Source organism: Sebastes umbrosus, chromosome 8, assembly GCF_015220745.1.
Source record: "Sebastes umbrosus isolate fSebUmb1 chromosome 8, fSebUmb1.pri, whole genome shotgun sequence".
NCBI classification, from domain to species: Eukaryota; Metazoa; Chordata; class Actinopteri; order Perciformes; family Sebastidae; genus Sebastes; species Sebastes umbrosus.
Window position 1 is genome coordinate 23,343,108 of NC_051276.1, and position 19,917 is coordinate 23,363,024.

A 19,917-nucleotide genomic window follows, 5' to 3' on the forward strand; every position below is an offset into this window, starting at 1 on the left:
ACCTTGTGCACACTTAAATAGTGCATGTAAATCATCAGGAGGATTTAAAGCCAATGCATCAGTGATTTAAAAAAATAGTTTTATTGATTAATAAAAGCAGGCCCTCATATAATAATAATACTGATAATAATACATTTACAGAATGATATTCTGCTGATGTTGAGCTGGTGCATGTGAGGCTGTACAGATCTGAACTGGCCACATGATGGAGCTCGTCCAACATCTTTTCCAGAGAAACAGTGTTAACTATATTTCTTCAGGAATACAAACCCAGCAGACTCCAGCATGTACCCCCAATATGAATCACCAGAAAATAAGCTTTAAATTAGTTAATTTATACTGTGTGAAGAAATGATATCATATTTGACATGAGGATGTTAATGTGCAGAAGTAATCCCAAAATGGATATGATTGCTTTATATACAGTATATATTCACATTTCATCAACATTGTTCAATAACAAGAGGAGAGAAGAGAGAGAATTTGCAGTCGTGTCATGGTTTATTTGAAAGCAATAAAACGATACAAAGAAAAAAAAACAATCATACAAATAATCAAAATGCTTCGATTGCTCTGGTCCAACCGCTGCCTGTTAACAGTGTTTTATGTTTCAAACAAATTGTCTGAGTTGCGAATATTTGCTCAAGGTCCGTTTGCTGCTGCCAACTCACAAACTCAGATAGTCCACCTGAACCCAACACCGAGATCAGGTTGGAGATGTTCGAGCTGTCCAACTGCTCCGAGTCTAAATCCTCCTCCTGAGTCCTCATCCTTTTATTATTACACGGCACCGGCCCAAAGTCTGGTGGCAGGTAAAACTCTGGCTCAACAATGTGATAACTTGAAGTGTCCATCTTTCGCTTTTTATTCTGCTGCGGCTGTTTGGACTGCTGCGCGGAGCAACAGTCTGAGTGGAAGTATCCTGTCGTGACAGTAGTCACCACATGCGTGTCCAAGTCCAGGACGGTCTTTTGGTTGGCTTGTGCGTTTGGGATAGGTAACTCCCAGGAGGATTTGTCTGCACAACTCCAACAGGCTTCCGAAACCATGAGGTCAGAGTCACTTGGTGCGAGCATTGCGCATCCAGACGCGTCTTGGTGCGCCACTTCTGCAGGCTGGTGCGCTCCGCAGTGCTGCCAAGTGTCCGACTCAACGCCAGTAAAGTTGCAGTAGAAGTCATCGGACAACTCCGTTAAGCTCCCGGTCAATTCAAAATAGTCTTGCCTCTCACGGACTGCAGCTACATCCTCGTATTGGTGCGTCCTCAGCTGCGTCTGCGACAAGTTTTTGCTCATGTAAAACTGCCTGGCGTTTCTCAGGACGTACGTTACCAGCAAGTTCTTGTGCAGCTTGATGCCTCCTCTCTGCGTCCTGGAGCTTTGGATTTTCCTCAAAGAAATGGAGATCAGATTCTGTGCGTCAAATGCACACTCCATCCTCAACCGGGCCAAGCCTTTCCTTTCCTCTTCAGTCAGTCTCTCAAAATTGGTTGTTTCTTCACTGAAGAAATATGTCTTTTAGTTGAGATTCCCTACTTGATTCGTTGTAGACTGTGTCCATGGCTCTCCATGTCTTCCCAGTAAGGGCATGGATTTGCAACTCTCATCTTTCCTCGCCACGCCCTCGCAGAGACATTGTCCAATAGGAGGGAGGCGGTGCTTCTTCTGTTATACGCAAATATATCACTACGAGCCTCATTCAGGATGCACGTATAGGAGCTGGGCATGCTGCATTTCACTAAATGTGTTCTTCTTTTTGGCTTTTTAAGTCTCAGTGCGGACAAAAAAAACCATCACAATTATTGTCCTTGTAGAAAAGAACAGAGTAGAATAGTACAGAAAGAGAGGAATAGAGTAGAGTAGAACATAATAAGTGAAATAGACTAGAATGTATAGAGAGTAATAGAAGAGAGAGTAATAGAATATGGGAAAGAGTAACTGAATAGACCAGAAGGAGGAGTAATAGAACACATCTACAGTAGTAGAGACTAGTAGAGTAGAATAGAGTAGAATAGAAAGAGAGGAGTAGAATAGAGTAGAATATAACAGTTAGTAATTACAATAGAACGAAACAGAGTAGAGAGTGATAGCATAGAGACAGACTGTAGTAGTTAGTATGTACAATAGAATAGAACAGAGTAGAGAGTGACAGAATATAATAAAATATCATTGAGAGTAATAGAATAGAACATACTAGAGTATACTAGAATAGAGAGCAATATAATAGAATATAATAAAACAGAACATACTAGAGAGTAATAGAATAGAATAGAGAGCAATAGAATAGAGCATACTAGAGAGTAATAGAATAGAGCATAATAAAGAGTAATAGAATAGAAAAGAGAGCAATAGAAAAGTATAGAATATATCATCATAGAGAGTAATGGAATAGAAAAGAGATCAATAGAATAGAATAGAACATACTAAAGAGACATACAATAGAAATCAGAGCAACAGAATAGAATAGATCATACGAGAGAGTAATAGAATAGAGAGCAATAGAGTAGAAGAGCATATACTAAAGCATAGTATAATTGAATAAAGAGCAAGAGAATAGAATAAAGAATAATAGCATAGAATAGAACATACTACAGAGTAAAAGAATAGCATAGAGAGCAATAGAATATAATAGAACATACTAGAGACTAATAGAATAGCATAGAGAGCAATATAATAGAATATAACATACTAGAGACTAATAGAATAGCATAGAGAGCAATAGAATAGGACAGAACATACTAGAGAGTAATAGAATAGCATAGAGAGCAACAGAATAGAATAGAACATACTAGAGACTAATAGAATAGCATAGAGAGCAATAGAATAGGACAGAACATACTAGAGAGTAATAGAATAGCATAGAGAGCAATAGCATAGAATAGAACATACTAGAGAGTAATAGAATAGCATAGAGAGCAATAGCATAGAATAAGATATACTGGAGAGTAATAGAATACAAGACTAGAGCAATAGAATAGAACAGAAAATAACATTCTAGAGGGTAATAAAATAAAATAGAGCGCAATACAATAGAATAAAACATACTAAAGAGAAATAGAATAGAATAGATCATACAAGAATGAATGAGTATTTAGATTGGATCCTGATGGGCAAAGTTGGCACCAATAGCCATCTGCCATCAGTGTATGAATGTGTGTGAATGGGTGAATGCTGACATGTAGTGTAAAGTGCTTTGAGTGGTCGGAAGACTAGAAAAGCGCTATATAAATGCAAGTCCATTTACCATCCAATAGATCATACTAGAAAGTAATAAAATAGAGAGAAATAGAATAGAATATAGATTAATAGAATAGAACATACAGAGAGTAATAGAATATAATAGAACATACTAAAAAGTAATAGAATAGAACAAAGAGCAATAGAATATAATATAATATACTGAGTAATAGAATAGAATAGAAGGCAATAGAATAGAGTAAGACATACTAAAGAGAAATAGAATAGAATAGAACAGATCATACTAGAGAGTAATCGAATAGATAAGAGAGCAATATAGTAGAATAATAGAATAGAGAGCAATAGAGTAGAATAGATCATACTAGCGCATAATAGAATAGAGAGCAATAGAATAGATTAATACGATAGAAATAGAGTATAATAGATCACAGTAGAGAATAATATAATAGAATAAAGAGCAATAGAAAATAATAGAATAGATCATACGAGAGAGTAATAGATTAGAGAGCAATAGAATAGAATAGAATAGTTAATACTAGTGAGCAATAGAATACAACAGAATATAACATACTAGAGGGTAATAGAATAGAGATCAATAGAATAGAATAGAACATTCTGAAAATAAATAGAATAGAATCAATCATACTAGAGAGTAAAAGAAGAGAATAGAGATCAATAGAATAGAATAGAATATACTGAAGAGAAATAGAGTAGAATAGATCATACTAGACAGCAATAAAATATAATGGAATAGAGATCCATAGAATAGAATAGAACATACTGAAGATAAATAGAATAGAATAGATCATACTAGAGAGTAATAAAATAGAATGGAATAGAATAGAGAGCAATATAGTAGAAAAGCACATACTAGAGCATAATATAATTGAATAAAGAGCAATAGAATGGACCAGAATATAACATACGAGAGGGTAATAGAATAGAATAGAATAGAATAGAGAGCAATAGCATAGAATAAAACATACTAAAGAGAAATAGAATAGAATAGAACAGATCATACTAGAGAGTAATCAAATAGATTAGAGAGCAATAGAGTAGAATAATACAATAGAGAGCAATAGAGTAGAATAGATCATATTAGTGCATAATAGAATAGAGAGCAATATAATAGAATAATAGAATAGATCATACGAGAGAGTAATAGAATAGAGAGCAATAGTAGAATAGAATAGTTCATACTAGAGAGCAAACGAATAGAACAGAATACAACATACTAGAAGGTAATAGAATAGAATAGAATAGAGAGCAATAGAATATAATAGAACATACTAAAGCATAATAATGTATAATTGAATAAAGAACAATAGAATAGAATAGAGAGCAATAGCATAGAATAGAAAATACTAGACTAATAGAATAGAATAGAGAGCAATAGAATAAAATAGCACATACTAGAGAGTAATAGAATCAAATAGAGAGCAATAGAATAGAATAGAACAGAATATAACATACTAGAGGGTAATAGAATATAATAGAATAGATCATATGAGAGAGTAATAGAATAGAATAGAGAGCAATAGTAAAGACAGAATATAACATACTAAAGGGGAATAGAATAGAATAGAATAGATCATATGAGAGAGTAATATAATAGAATAGAACAGAATAGAACATACTAGAGGGTAATATAATATAATAGAATAGATCATATGAGAAAGTAATAGAATCGAATAGAGAACAATAGAATAGAACAGAATAGAACATACTAGAGGGTAATAGAATATAATAGAATAGATCATATGAGAGAGTAATAGAATAGAATAGAGAGCAATAGTATAGACAGAATATGACATACTAGAGGTTACTAGAATAGAATAGGGAGAAATAAAGTAGAATAGAACATACTGAAGAGAAATAGAATAGAATAGATCACACTACAGAGTAATGGAATAGAACAGAATATAACATAGAGGGTAATAGAATAGGGAGCAACAGAATAGAATAGAATAGAGAGTAATAGAATAGAATAGAGTAATAAAAAAGATTAGAAAAGTGTAGAGTAACAGAAAAGAAAAAAATAGAAAAGAAGAATAGAATAGAATAGAGAGTAATAGAATACACAATATATACAATACAGTAGAGTGACAGAATAGAAAATAATAGAGTAGAGAGTTATGGCATAGAACAGAGTTGAATAGAATATAGTAAAGAGTAACCAAATAGAGCAGAATAGAACATACAGTATTAGAGAGTAATAGAATGGAATAGACATGAATAAAGAATATTAGAGAGTAACAGAATAGATTAAAACATACAAGAGAGTAATGGAATGATATATAATTTAATACAATATCCTAGAGGGTAATGAAATGATAGAATATAATAGAGTTGAGTGTAAGAGAATAGAATAGAGTAATAAAGTAGAATAAAGCAGAGAGTAATAGAATAGTATAGAATATCAAACATAATAATAGAGCTCTTTTTCTACAAGTAAAGGCAATTCAAACCATAAATGACAGGAGGACCAAATACCACGTCACCAACACAATCCTAGAATTAGAAGGATATTAGAGGATAAACAATCGAGAATAGACTGCACACGTTGCTCAGATCCTCTGGATCACTGCTCCATGAAGCAGGGCCAGAGCTTCTGAATGCAGCCTCACTACGAAGCATAAACCATAGCCCAAAACACACAGAGAAGAGCACTTCTATACACCACTATACAATTCTGTACTATAATAGCCTAACATACTATACTATACTACACTAAGTAAAACAGATATTTCCTCACAAATCAAATTAAATATTCTCATAAATACATAGCACATAGGTATAGTGCACACATACACACAGAGAGTCGATTATGAATGGACTGCCTGGACTGTCTGGACCTGACAATGATGTCATTAGGACTGCCTCTGATAATAGAAATGTTGTCACCACACTCAGATGTGTAAGGTAAAAGCTCTTTGTAGAGAGATTATCTGTCATCCGTGCCCCACATCTGTTTGTGTGTACACACACAGATGGCTGACATCATACTGAACACCTGGATGTGACTTTGATTTCCTGCCAAATGCGTGAATCAGGAGGACAGCCACTATTATGGTTATCATGCTCTGATAATGGCGTAAATTGGAGTCTGACATGTGTGCTCTCTCTGGAATATGGTTTAAATGGCAGAGAGCAGATTGATATCATGTTTTATGGTACAGCGTGTTATGGCATGGCATAGCGTTGTATTTTATGGTGTAGTTCAGCAATTTGTAGTATAGTATAGTACAGTATAGAATACATTTGTTTAATTGCCTTTCATGTATCTCTAATGGTATTAAAGGGATAGTTTGAGTGTTTTGAAGTGGGGTTGTATGAGGTGCTTATCCATAATCAGTAAACCTACAGTAAATGATGGTCGGTACGCCCACAGTTTGGAGAAGCAGACAGGAGTTACTGCACGGAAGCAAAGCAATGTACTGTTGTCGACGGGGACAGCAGCAAAACGTATTTTAGACACAAAAAATCTCTCAAAGTGTACGTCAATTTAGAATATGTTTGCCGGTTTACCTTGCCGTGAGACAGCTATACAGTCTATGTTTTTGACGGGGAAATTAAGCCGTTATCTATACTCTCACCAGAGCAACCAGACTCCATTGAAAAAACCTGTCATTTTACCTCACAGAACACCAGGGAGTTGCTGGTCTACCGCTGCCTCGATGGGTTAGTTTGTTTGTGTTATTGTGTGACTTTGGTTAGTTTGGATTCACCACGCTACAGATCAATAGCACAAACTAACTGACCGATCGAAGCAGCGGTAGACCAGCAACTCCCGTGTTCTGTGAGATAAAATTACAAGTTTTTTCAATGAAGTCTAGTGGCTTTGTTGAGAGCATAGATGGATACAGTAGCTTGAGTTCCCTGTCTGAAAGGACTGTCTGACAGCAAGGTAGAGCTGAGAGAATATACTAAATATAGTGTACACATAAACAGTTTTTTAGGTGGGGCTTTCTTTTAGGTAGCTAAAATATGTTTCGCTGCCGGCCCGTCCACAGCAGTACATTGCTTTGTTTCCGTGCAGTAACTCCTGTCTGCTTCTCCAAACTGGGGACGTGCCGACCGTCATCTACTGTAGATAATACACTGACTATGGATACGTACCTCACTTCAAAACAACCCTTTAAGTATGGAAGGAAAGTTAAAGCTTAATGTAATAACCTGCCTCTCTTCATGCTGTTAAACAGTATTATCATACTACTATCACTCTCTAAGTCACACTGAAAGAAAGATCCTGGATTATTTGCACTGTTTCAACTCAATATAATATATAGCGTAGTAAAGTACAGTATAGTACAGTATATGGTATAGTACAACAAGGTGAAAGTGACATTTAGGGCAAAATGTATCTGTGGAAACATCTTTGTTTTTTTTCTAATGATCACAAAACACATTTGTAATTATTATAACAACACATAGGAAGAGATAAATACTCAGGTCGGAACAAGTACATTTACCTTTAGAGCAAAAACAATGCACTTAATACAGTTTTTTATATTATGTTTTGTATAATTTTTTTGCATTATGGGTGGCTAAATGGCAAAGCCAGCGAGATACAAGTGGGGGAAAAAACAGGGTAAGTGCCAAAATGTCACACTGGGAAAAAGAAAATAACCGTAACGAACATTTTATTGAGCATCACTGGAGAGAAACCACAACCAACAATCTGTGAGAGACAGAACCAAAGGTCAGACCAAATGTCAAATGGACCTAATATCAGTTTTGAAGACACTGCTGTACTTGCACACACTCGTGTTGACTTGAGTAATCTTACCCATAAGACAGTGAAGGCTTTGCTCGGTAAAGACATCCATCCAGTGGTAATGGAAAGAATAGGGGCTATTCATTGATCACTTGGACCTCAGTGTGCATAACAAAAATAATTGTAAAGAAATCAACTTGCCATTTTAAGGTTAAATAGTGTTGAAAAATGCTCTATATTAGTGGATTAAATATGAATCATAGATACAATTAAAAGAAATAACCATATTTTTTTGGGACAGTTTAATAAACTGCAAACATTTATTGTGGCTCTTTCACTTTGGCTCATAAATAGGCAAGGCAGAAACTTATAAATGGCAAAAAATGTACTACTACATTGTCAAATACAGTAGCCCTATCTGTCAATGTTGATCTTTAAACTGAACATTATGTTCATGATTTTTTTTTGTAATATTAAACTTGATTCTTAATCTCTGAAACAAATATGCAATTTGATGTTTGCACATACAATTTGAATGAGATTAAACATATGATTATCTTTAATTTAACAGTCATTTGTTTTAATTTATTTATTTTCTCCTGATACTGCTCCATTTTAATCCCATTACAATTTACACCAAACCAGAAACTGAAATTAAGACTTGTAGTGACTTCTAGTGATTTCAACTTCTAGATAGATATGACATTTGCTTCCACAGAGAAACATACAGATATATACAATACATGACATATACATTTCTATTTTTATATAAATGTGCCAAAGACTTAATTGTTTTTCACACTATTTATATCTCTTGTGTCTATTCATTCTACTGATCTTTATTTATTTTAACATTTTATTGCTTTTTTTTGTAATTTTTAGTCTTGCAAAATTCTATTTATTGTTGCCTTTTTTTTTGCCTGTGCTGTTTTCATCTTGCTCTGTGAAGCACTTTGGGCTGCATGATTATATGAAAGATGTTATATAAATAAAGTTGAGTTGAGTATAGCATAGTGCAATGTTTCTAATGACATTTTTGCTGTGCATTTTTGCTAAATAAAGAAAATGAGCTCTGTAACGAAGACGAAGAGAAAACATAACTTTTTTTTCAACTAAAAATGAACCACGTATACAACTGACAAAGAGAAAGCCTCTTAGCCTATTTTAGGACAGCAAACTGTACCAGCATTGGCCACTGAAGATATGTGTCTTACTTGAGACAAAGAGTTTTGTAAAAACATGAAAAATACCACTGTAACTTTGAAGAATAAATACATCTGAATATAGGTTAGTTAAAGGTATTATTGATAAAAAAAATTTGTAGACAAATATTTTGTAAAAACAATAATACATCCACAGAGCCTTTAGAAAGGTGCCGAATAAAAGTATGGCTTTTCCTAAAAAAAAAAAATATTATGATTGTGAATGAATCATTTTAAAAATGTTGGCGGGTCCAAAATTAATGTTTTGTTTATCTCTGTGGAAGATATCTGACATTTGGTGCCCACTTCCAAAAAGTCTTGTTAGCCAATAGTAAAACAACGTTGGTATCACGTGATATCTCTGGGTCGTCAGTTAGTGTGGAAAAAAACGAATAAATAAATGGCTGAGATTGACGGTGCCTGGCAACGATTTGTTGTGAAGTAAACATAATGGAATGGGGAAGGGAGAATGCAACATCTAGTGGATGAATGTTATCAATGTCATCAATAGCACCTTTAAATAATTGAACTACTGTATATGTTATGAGCTGCAACAAACAAAATATGAATTATGGAGGATGGAAATTTGAAACTCCAGCATCTTAGATGTTCTAATCTAAAAACAATTAACAATTAAGATACTGCATTAGTATTCAACCTAAATATGACATAGTATAGTCACTTCATACTACATGTGTTGATAAATGATTTTAGGTACAATTGTATGTGCCAGAAATCCTGGACAAGGGACTCAGCCCCGCCCATAACCAACTCCTTCTGAACTCAAAAAAACTGAGAAGAAGAGTTGTAAAAATTGTACTTCAAGCACTTTTCTATCAATAAATCTATAGTTCTGGAGTTGGTGGAGGAGTCCAAACAGAAAAGTATCACCTTCTAAACAAAGAGAATTCAGCCTTTCCATAGTACCGTCCTCTTAAACACAGCACTGAGATATGCAGCTCCGTAGAAGATGCACACAATTACTTCAGAGGCGGGGTGCTTTATTTACATATGCAATATGCATAAGCAAGGTTACTGAGAGGGTGAAATAACCGCGAGATAGAAGGAGAGAAAGAAGGAGGGGTTTCGTTCGAGTGATGTGTGTGTGTTTGTGTGTGTGTGTGGTGGTGATGGAGAGAGGGTGTGTGGGGTAGGAGGAGGGGGGGAGGCAGAAAATTGGTGTTATCAATATTTAACCAACCCTTCCAGCATATTTATGGCAGACAATAGAGCAGACCTGCAACTGTCTCATGTGAGTGGAAGAGTATTTATTTCAGACTGAAATAGAGGCTGTAAATAGGATGTTCATTGATATATCTCAGCCACACTAGCATGGAATACCACTTGGTCCGCCACTCTGACAGTTGATTCTTACCAAAATAAACTATTAACGTATAAACTAATTGCACGTCAAAACCCCTGAATGCATCGCACATATTCATTAGGGGGATATTTCTACATGTGGCAAGCAGATGTATGTAATTCAATCAGTTTGAGAAAGAAAAAAAAAGAACCGAAAAAGCTATGAAAAGAGAGAGAAGAAATAAAATGTCTGGAGCTTTTTTTTTTTTTTTTCACAGACCCATGGCCTCTCTGAAAATGTTTCCATGTGTTGTGTCTGAGCACACTGCGAGCAAAGAAGGAAAACATTCTCTCCTCCAAACCACATGCAACAGATTCTTTCTGAAGCCAAATAAATCAACTCTGTGCTTCAGATCATGTGACACTTTTTTGTGCTTTGTGTTATTCCCAACATATCCTGTTTCAACCCCCCCCCACACCACCACCACCAAACCCCCGTTCCAACACTCTCTCACACGCACGCGCACACACATGCACACATTCAGAGTTTCCATTTCCTGTGCGTAAGATCACCTGTACAGACAGAATGGCGTGCTTCAATGCGACATGCTCAGGCAGGAAAACAGGAAAGGGAGTTCAAGGGTGTCCGACATGAAATGCTCACAGTTAGGGGAAACCCAGAGCTTGTGGCAGCGCTCCAGTTTCTGAAGACAGTAAGTAAAGTTTCACTAGTGCACTTTAACTTTTGCTTTAGCACCGCCATCATGTGCTCTACTTTTGCCTGTGCAAAAAAAAGTTCTAGCAGTGTTTAAAAACTGCCGGATGATACGTACAATTCAGTACACGTTAATGGCATAATGCGGCATACATACAGGAGGCCTACAGTATGCTTTTATAACAAATGCATTGCCTTTTTAAAGGAACAGTTCAACATTTTGGAATTTTTTTTTTTTTTGCTTTTCTTATAAAAAGTTAGATGAATAGATCTAAACCACTTTGATGTTGGCGTGATAAGTATGTTGCGGACAGTTAGCTTAGATGAGTATTGCATAAAGACCAGTGCTTGAAGGGTTAAAAAATAAGTGCCAGAACTCTCTTATTCACATGTTGGCGTGAGTATCGGCCAGTATCAGCAATCTCTGTCGACTTATTCCTATTTATTACCTCCGCCAAGGCCGAAGGCCGAGGAAGGAGGTTATGTTTTCATCGCCGTTGGTTTGTTGGTTTGTCCGTTTGTCCGTTTGTACGATTACTCCAAAAGTCCGCGATGGATTTGAATGAAATTTTCTGGAGGGGTGGGGTGTGGCACAAAAAACACTCCATTCGGTTTTGGTGGTGATCCAGGTCATGATCCAGCTTCGGGAATTTTTTTTAATAACTCCGCTCAGCCTTTGCATTAACACCACAGGCTTTAAGACATAGCGATGTACATTTAACCTGCCTTGGCGGAGGTCTGTGCTCTCTGAGTGCACTTCTAGTTCATTATTTCTTTAAGCATGTTACACTGTGTCAGTCATAAGCAGATTTTCTTTCTATATTATTATACTTGGGCTTTACATCTTCTGTAGCAGGCCTATAATACTCCAATAATACTCCAACTGGAAATTATAGGGTTAATGTGGTGAGTTTGTATATTTTCCATAGTGTTAATATTTAAAGTGCTTTCCTTTGTTATTTGTAGCCTATAGTAGGGTGTCATTCAGGTTTAAGGAGCAGTGTCCCAGTCAGGATGCTCCAACATACAGTATTATGCAGCAGGATAAAGAGACATATTCTGAATTTCTACAGTGAATAAAGGATACTAAGAGACATTGGGTTTGGTGGTCCTCCCCCAAGAAAAGTTTATGTTTTTTTTAACTTAAAACTATGCAATTTGACATCATTTTGGACCATTATTATTACCATTTAAATGATTATTTTATTATTTACACAAATTACAGCCTTTGTCTAAACATTTAATTCTTTTGGAAATGTTTGTCCTGTAAAATCATATTCTGTAAATCAAATGAGCAGATTCAGAAAACTTTTAAATAATGCATTAATTATATATATATATATATATATATATATATATATATATATATTTATTTTTTATATATATATTTTCTTTCTAACAGCCAGCAGGGGGCGACTCCTCTGGTTGCAAAAAGAAGTCTGATTGTATAGAAGTCTATGACAAAATGACCCTACTTCTCACTTGATTTATTACCTCAGTAAACATTGTAAACATGAGTTTATGGTCTCAATCGCTAGTTTCAAGTCTTCTTCAATACAGCATGATGTTCATTTAGTAAATTATGGTCCCATTTAGAGTCAAATAGACCATAAAGAAGGGTATGCTTTAGGGCGTGGCTACCTTGTGATTGACAGGTTGCAACTTTAACCCTTTCACTGTGTGTTTTCAGTTCATGAAAGTTAATTATAACATTTTGGTTGCCTAAAAATGTCTTATTCAGCGGTCGGTTTGTACTTAGCTCCACCGTCTCGTGTCACTTCTGGTTGCAAAAAATCAAGATGGCGACGCCCAAAATGCAGAACTTGAGGCTTCAAAACGGCAGTCCACAAACCAATGGGTGACCTCACGGTGACTACATCCACTTCTTATATACAGTCTATGGGTTCACCATCTTAGTTTAGCATGCCAGCATGCTAATATTTTCTAATTCCGCACGCTGTTTTGCTTTCATTAGATGAATATCACTCTCATCTCTGTAAATCTCATCTGATAAATGTGAAGCTGGAGCCAGCAGTCAGTTAGCTAAGCTTAGCATAAAGCCTGGAAACAGGCAGATACAGCCAGCTCTGTCCAAAGGTAACAAAATATGCCAACCAACACCTTTAAAGTTCACCGATTAACATGTTTTATCTCGCTTGTTTACTCCGTGCAAAAACAACGAACAAGTATATTTCACAAAATATCGAACTTTTCCTTTAAGCATTCCATATTTTCCTGCCGTACTCTATCGTCTATCCCCCGTTTCTTTCCTTTAACACCATCCATAGGTCTCACTTAGCATGTACTATTGTTACTTTGTAGTTCTTGCTATATGCGACATGCCATGCTGATCAATCGGCCCTGTACTCTGTGGGGTAACACAGTGTTCCCCTGTGCATCTGACAGCCATCCCCAGCCCATTTACTGTCAAATGGGCTCCGCTCTCTTTGCCTGAGCTCAGATGCAGATTTATGCCAGAGCAATGCCGGTTCTTGCATATTAGATGAAAGCCTTGTTTGCATATACCCGCTCTCTCTTCCCCCCCCTCCCCTCCTTCCCCCTCTTTCTCTCTCTTCCTTTTTTCTGAGGCGTCACTTTAATATGTATGCAAATGGGCTGCGCTCCACGGGCAGATATGTGTGGAGTCCTGTCCTGCAGTCAGGAGGTGTAGGAGAGATTGTGTTTGTATTTATGAGGCATGGGCCCTGCCGCTCTTGGGAGAGAAATCGCTGCGAGTAGTGTGGTGGAGGCTCTGCAGTGCAGGCAGAATGCAGATATGCCAATAACAGAGGTCATGGTTGTCACTAATGATAAGAGGAGACAATTAGACAATAGCATAGCTGTAATGTAACCCCCCCCTTACACCCTCTTATACACACACAAACAAACACACAAGCCTCTCGCATCCCTGCTCTGGCGTGGAGCGAGCGAACAGACTGAGGAGGAGACGCTTCTTCTGGAATGTTCTTTATGTTGCAGCAGCTCTCCTCCGCGGCTCTGCTCGACCTGGATGGGGAGAACTGGGTGATTGGTGTGGGTAAAAAAGACCAATCTATCGATCCCGCGCATCCCTCAGGGGGTCGAGGATCACTGTCAGGGGCTGAGGCGGAGGAGACAAGGTCAGGTCACCTATGAGAGAGGCACCCATAACCCATTTCATCAGTCTGATGCTTCCCAGACAGGCCTCAAAAAGCCTGTGATCAATAATGTCTCGGTAGAAAGTAGAAACTGAAATAAATCAACGTTGTAACGGCTCGTATTATCTTTATTTTATCATGTGTTGTGTAAAATGTCCTGTTAACATGTATGTTACAAAATCAAAGGAAGGATCTAGTTTCAAATGTATTGAATTAATTTCAGTGTGTATTGCAAAATTATAGAAAAAAACTCAATGAAAGCAACAATGAACGCCTGGTATTATGTTCAAGACATAATAATATCTTGGCTCAGTGCCAATCAATGATCTACTAAGGCTCCGCACACACACACACACACATGCACACACACACACACACATAGAACTGTGTGCAAATCAAATGTCTGTTTCCTCTCTCTCTCTCTCTCTCTCTCTCTCTCTCTCTCACACACACACACACACACATCCCCTTCCTCCATCATGAATAAACCATACTGTGTCTATGAGTCATATACCACCCCCACATCCCTCTCTAACCCACTCCCCCTATTCGCCGCTGCTCGAGTAAAAAACGCTAATTAACGTGATGGCTAGCTCCAGCTCCTGTCAGCAGCTTGTGGGGGCCTCTCAACCAGCCCAGGCTCCACCGGTCTCTGGTTTTAGCAGCTCTCTCTCTCTCCCTCCCCAGCCGCCATCTCTGGAGAACCGGGGCCCCTCATTCATATTCAGCCCCAGTCGCGGGCACCTGGAAGCAGCCAGCACCACCTCCACCACCACCGCCGCCGCCGCCACACAACCCCCACAGTGTCTATCACCAGCCCCCCGGTTCGGAGCCCACCTCCTGTCAATGCTGGATCGCCCTACTGCTGGTAAAAGACACCCGCAAAAGAACCCCACCCATTTACCCCCACACACACCCATCCACCAACACACAATTATTCCATTTTTCTACAAACTAGAATCCAATTGGAACACAAGTCCAAACTGAAAAACTCCATTTAGGAGATGTGGGAGCTTCGAAACTCCATCTAGGAGATGACACAACCCAACTGATGGGTTGAATCACCCAACGGTGGCGAGAGAGAGAGGTAGAGAGAGAGGGAGAGAGGTAGAAAGAGAGAGAGAGGGAGAGGAGCTGCGTGCCTTGGTGGACTAGCTCGGTAACCATGACAACGCAGCCGGGAGAGCAAGAAACAGGAACATACAGAATCTGTTTCTGCTGAGACTTGCACATGTGGCACAGTGCTGCTTTTCCTCCGAGAAGAAGTGAAGGGGAGGCGTGTATGTGTGTGTCTGTGTGTGTGTGTGTGTGTGTGTGTGTGTGTCTGTGTGTGTAGGCCCTTATGAAACATACATGCCTGCTGCCTCTCCAACCAAACTCGCTCGCCTGTCCTAGTCACCGAGTGAGTCACAACAACACAAAAGATATTATGGTGAAACTGAAGCATACAACCCAGTGTTTAGTGGCGGGCTTCGTTCTCTGCTCACCCACCCAACTACTGAATAAGGTTAGGTAGAGGTTGCATGTGAAGAGAAAAAAGATGAAATACAAAATATAAAGGCGAGAAAGAGCAGAATTTTCCCTCCACAGCCGCTGTTTTTCTGCCTATTTTCTTTCCCTGTGCCTCTCCGCCGCTCCCCTTCTGCCTGTCTTTTCTCTTTCCTCTTGCTCCCTCTTTCTACAGGCTCAGTCTAACCTCCCCCTCCCCTTTCCTCAAGGGAATAAAGGTCGTAACGCAAATGATTACTCAAACCCGAGTTGCCATGGAAACGCAGTCATGTGACTAGAGCAGGCATGCATAGACCACAACAAAGAGGTGGATCAGGAACCAGCGCTGGAAAGAGCTGTAGCTCGCCTTGCTGGTGCCTCAGTGCATTTCACTCAAAATTCGAAGCTTTTAAAAATAGGCGAGCGGCATGAAAACGCGGCAAGGGGGTGAAAAGCAGTGAGAACCACACTCTGAAAGAGCCGGGGAACGAGAGGCTGTAATGAATCTAGGCTGTAACACTGCAGTGTGTGCCATATATTCTACCATTCACTAGCATACCAAGGGTGTGTCCTATTCATCATGTCCTTCTTGAGGCAGAGCTCAGGCGCCAGTTGTCTGGAATTTCTGTGAAATGGCGTCAGTTGTAGAAATGTAGAGGGTGGTGGATTTGTGCGCTTCTAAAATAGGAGTTGGGAGTGTGGAAGCGTAACTTTTTGGTGTGCTTACACTTTCAAATGATTCCCTTCTCAAAGAGAAAGAACAGCTTTGTGTTAAACTGGTGCGTAGCAGTATGGTTACTTTACTTGTTGGGGGAAGTTTTCTTTCCAAGTTAGATTTGAAAAACATCTAAGATTAACAAAAAGCTACCGACATGAGGTAAAACACAACCTGGAAGAGATAAATAAAATAGTATAAAAGTGGGCAAAAAAAGTAGGGTAATTGTGGGAAAGACAATTTCTCACCATTTTCCAACAAGTAAGGAATTTAAATCTTGACATATTTTACCTCAAAACATACAGGAAGACATACAAAAACCCTTCAATGTAACCTTAAAGCTTTCAGCTAAATGAGTACTATGAAGACTGGTGAGCTTAGCAGACAGTATGCGTCAGTCTAAAGGAGGAACCAACACCTGGAGCAGAATGAGAAGGTGGCTTGCCCCAACAGGATTCAGCTATCCTGCATCCAATCCACCCCCACTGAGATTAGTCCTGTGCCCCGATTGAACCCGGCGACCTGCGACCATCTCACACCGACACCCCCTCCCCTAACACACACCCAGTCAAAGCTCCACATTTAACAGTGCCTGAGCCAAACAACAATAATGTTATAGGAGATTAAATATGCTGCATGGAAGCCAGCATAATGTTGATATCTGTATGTTGCTTTTTATTCGTCTGAGTGTTAACAGCCGTTCGTTTTGGTGAGCTCCATCGACGCTAGCAGAGCAATAGGACGGGGTACATTTTTTTCAGATGAAGTCACCACATCTGCGGTTATGAACACAGTGTTTCAATGTCTACGCTCTCTTTCGCTCTTTCTTCTGCTCTCTCCCACACATCTGAATCCACGCTCGCCTTCACACCAGCACAAAACACATACAGTGCGGAGATGTATGTATGGGCAAAACACACAATCTAAAGAGGTGCATGTAAGTGTGACCCCCTCATTGACTGCTGGCCATTTCCCCTCTAACATCCACCACAAGTCCCATGAGGTTTTCAGGCAGCAGCTGAGTGTTCAGTGATGTCTGCAATCATCCCGTGTCTAGACAATGTCTACTGGAAGACAAGGAGATGCACATTCGGCACAGGCTGGTGCGCTCTATAGAAGAAAAGGCCGGGTACAGAACCACAATGTCTTTCAGTTGGTGGCAAATGAAAAGGTTGGGGCCGGACTAGGAACTCAGCCAATGACATGGACAAAAAAAAAAACAGCATTATTTTGAAATTATTTGAGTGAATTTCAAATTAAAGCTGCTATTGTCCAAATGCATAAAATAAAAAATGGATTCACTCTCCAGGTTTAATGCTCATGGCTGCATTGCAGTAGTTATTTTTTATCTCACAAAAGAGCCTAGTGCTTCTTTCTTTTATGAATTGATATCAATAAAATGAGTTTTTTTGTGGGCTTATCCTTCAAAACATCTACTCTACTATGTGGTACTAAATGTCCTTGTACTGCATTTTATTGTGTAAGTATGGCATGAACCTTTCATAGTCTGTGCTGCTGAAGATGATGATGGTGTCAGGGACCGGTCAAGACCAAGAAGAATTGGGAATGAAAAATAACACATGCTTCATGGAAAATAGATTACCTAAAGAAATAACTAATTGGAAGAGAGATTTTCAAATTAAGAGAAGAACATACCAAGTAGGTTATATAAAGTTTTCATTTCAACATGCTGAAGATCAATTTTTGGAATTATTGTGTATACTTTGCTGACTATAAAGCATTTAAAAGTGTTATTTCGTCAACCAAAGTATTGAGTTTCCAACCAAAACAGATTAAGTTAAGTTTGTAAATTCCAGCAAATTTCAAATTAAAGCTATTTTCCAAAAGCATAAAATAAAAATGGATCGACTCTCCAGGTTTAATGCTCATGGCTGCATTGCAGTAGTTATTTTTTATCTCACAAAAGAGCCTAGTGCTTCTTTCTTTTATGAATTGATATCAATAAAAGGAGTTTTTTTGTGGGCTTATCCTTCAAAACATCTACTCTACTATGTGGTACTAAATGTCCTTGTACTGCATTTTACTTTTTCTAAAGTATGATATGAACCTTTCATAGTCTGTGCTGCTGAAGTTGATACGGTGTCAGGTACCGGTCAAGACCAAGAAGAATTGGGAATGAAAAACAACACGTTTCATGGAAAATAGATTACCTAAAAAAATAACTAATTGAAAGAAAGATTTTCAAATTAAGAGAAGAACATACCAAGTAGGTTATATAAGGTTTTCAATTCAACATGCTGAAGATCCATTTTTGGAATTATTGTGTATACTTTGTTGATTATAAAGCATTTAAAAGTGTTATTTTGTCAACCAAAATCTTGAGTTTCCCTCCAAAAGACATTCACTTTTAGTTTGTAAATTCCAGCAAATTTCAAAGTAAAGCTATTTTCCAAAAGTATAAAATAAAAAATGGATTGACTCAGGTTTAATGCTCATGGCTGCATTGCAGTAGTTCAATTGTATCACGCTAAAGTGCCTATTACTTCTTTCTTTTTATGAATTGATATCAATAAAATAAGTTTTTTTGTGGGTTTATCCTTCAAAACATTTACTCTACTCTGTGGTACTAAATGTCCTTGTACTGCATTTTACTTTTTCTAAAGTATTACATGAACCTTTCATAGTCTGTGCTGCTGAAGTTGATACGATGTCAGGGACCGGTCAAGACCAAGAAGAATTGGGAATGAAAAACAACACATACTTCATGGAAAATAGATTACCTAAAGAAATAACTAATTGGAAGAGAGATTTTCAAATTAAGAGAAGAACATACCAAGCAGGTTATATAAGGTTTTCATTTCAACATGCTGAAGATCCATTTTTGGAATTATTGTGTATACTTTGCTGACTATAAAGCATTTAAAAGTGTTATTTCGTCAACCAAAGTATTGAGTTTCCAACCAAAACAGATTAAGTTTAGTGTGTAAATTCCAGCAAATTTCAAATTAAAGCTATTTTCCAAAAGCATAAAACAAAAAATGGATTTAACTCTCCAGGTTTTATGCTCATGGCTGCATTGCAGTAGTTCAATTGTATCTCACCAAAGAGCCTAGTGCTTCTTTCTTTTATGAATTGATATCAATAAAATGACTTTTTTGTGGGTTTATCCCTCAAAACATCTACTCTATGTGGTGCTAAATGCCATTGTGTGGCATTTTACTTTTTTAAAGTATGACATGAACCTCTCTTAGTCTGACTAGAAGAATTCGTAATGAAAAATACTTCATGGTAAATAGATTACCTAAAGAAAAGAGAGAAGGGGACTGGTTAAGACCAAGAGGAATTGGGAAAATAGATCAAGAAATAATAACTAACTGAAATAAAGAATTTCAAATTAAGAGGGGAACATACCAAACATGTTATATAAGGTTTTCTTTCAACATGCCGAAGGTCCATTTTGTAATTATTGTGTATACTTTGTTG

The 19,917-nt window shown here is 37.7% G+C and overlaps 1 protein-coding gene across 1 annotated transcript; it reads right to left on the reverse strand.

Annotated features, from left to right (window-relative positions):
* Positions 1-477: 477 nt before the first annotated feature.
* LOC119492269 (immediate early response gene 5-like protein) lies at positions 478-2,134 on the reverse strand. Its single transcript, XM_037776601.1, has one exon. The coding sequence runs from the start codon at positions 1,434-1,436 to the stop codon at positions 555-557; it is 882 nt and encodes a 293-aa protein (XP_037632529.1). The 5' UTR covers positions 1,437-2,134; the 3' UTR covers positions 478-554.
* Positions 2,135-19,917: the final 17,783 nt, after the last annotated feature.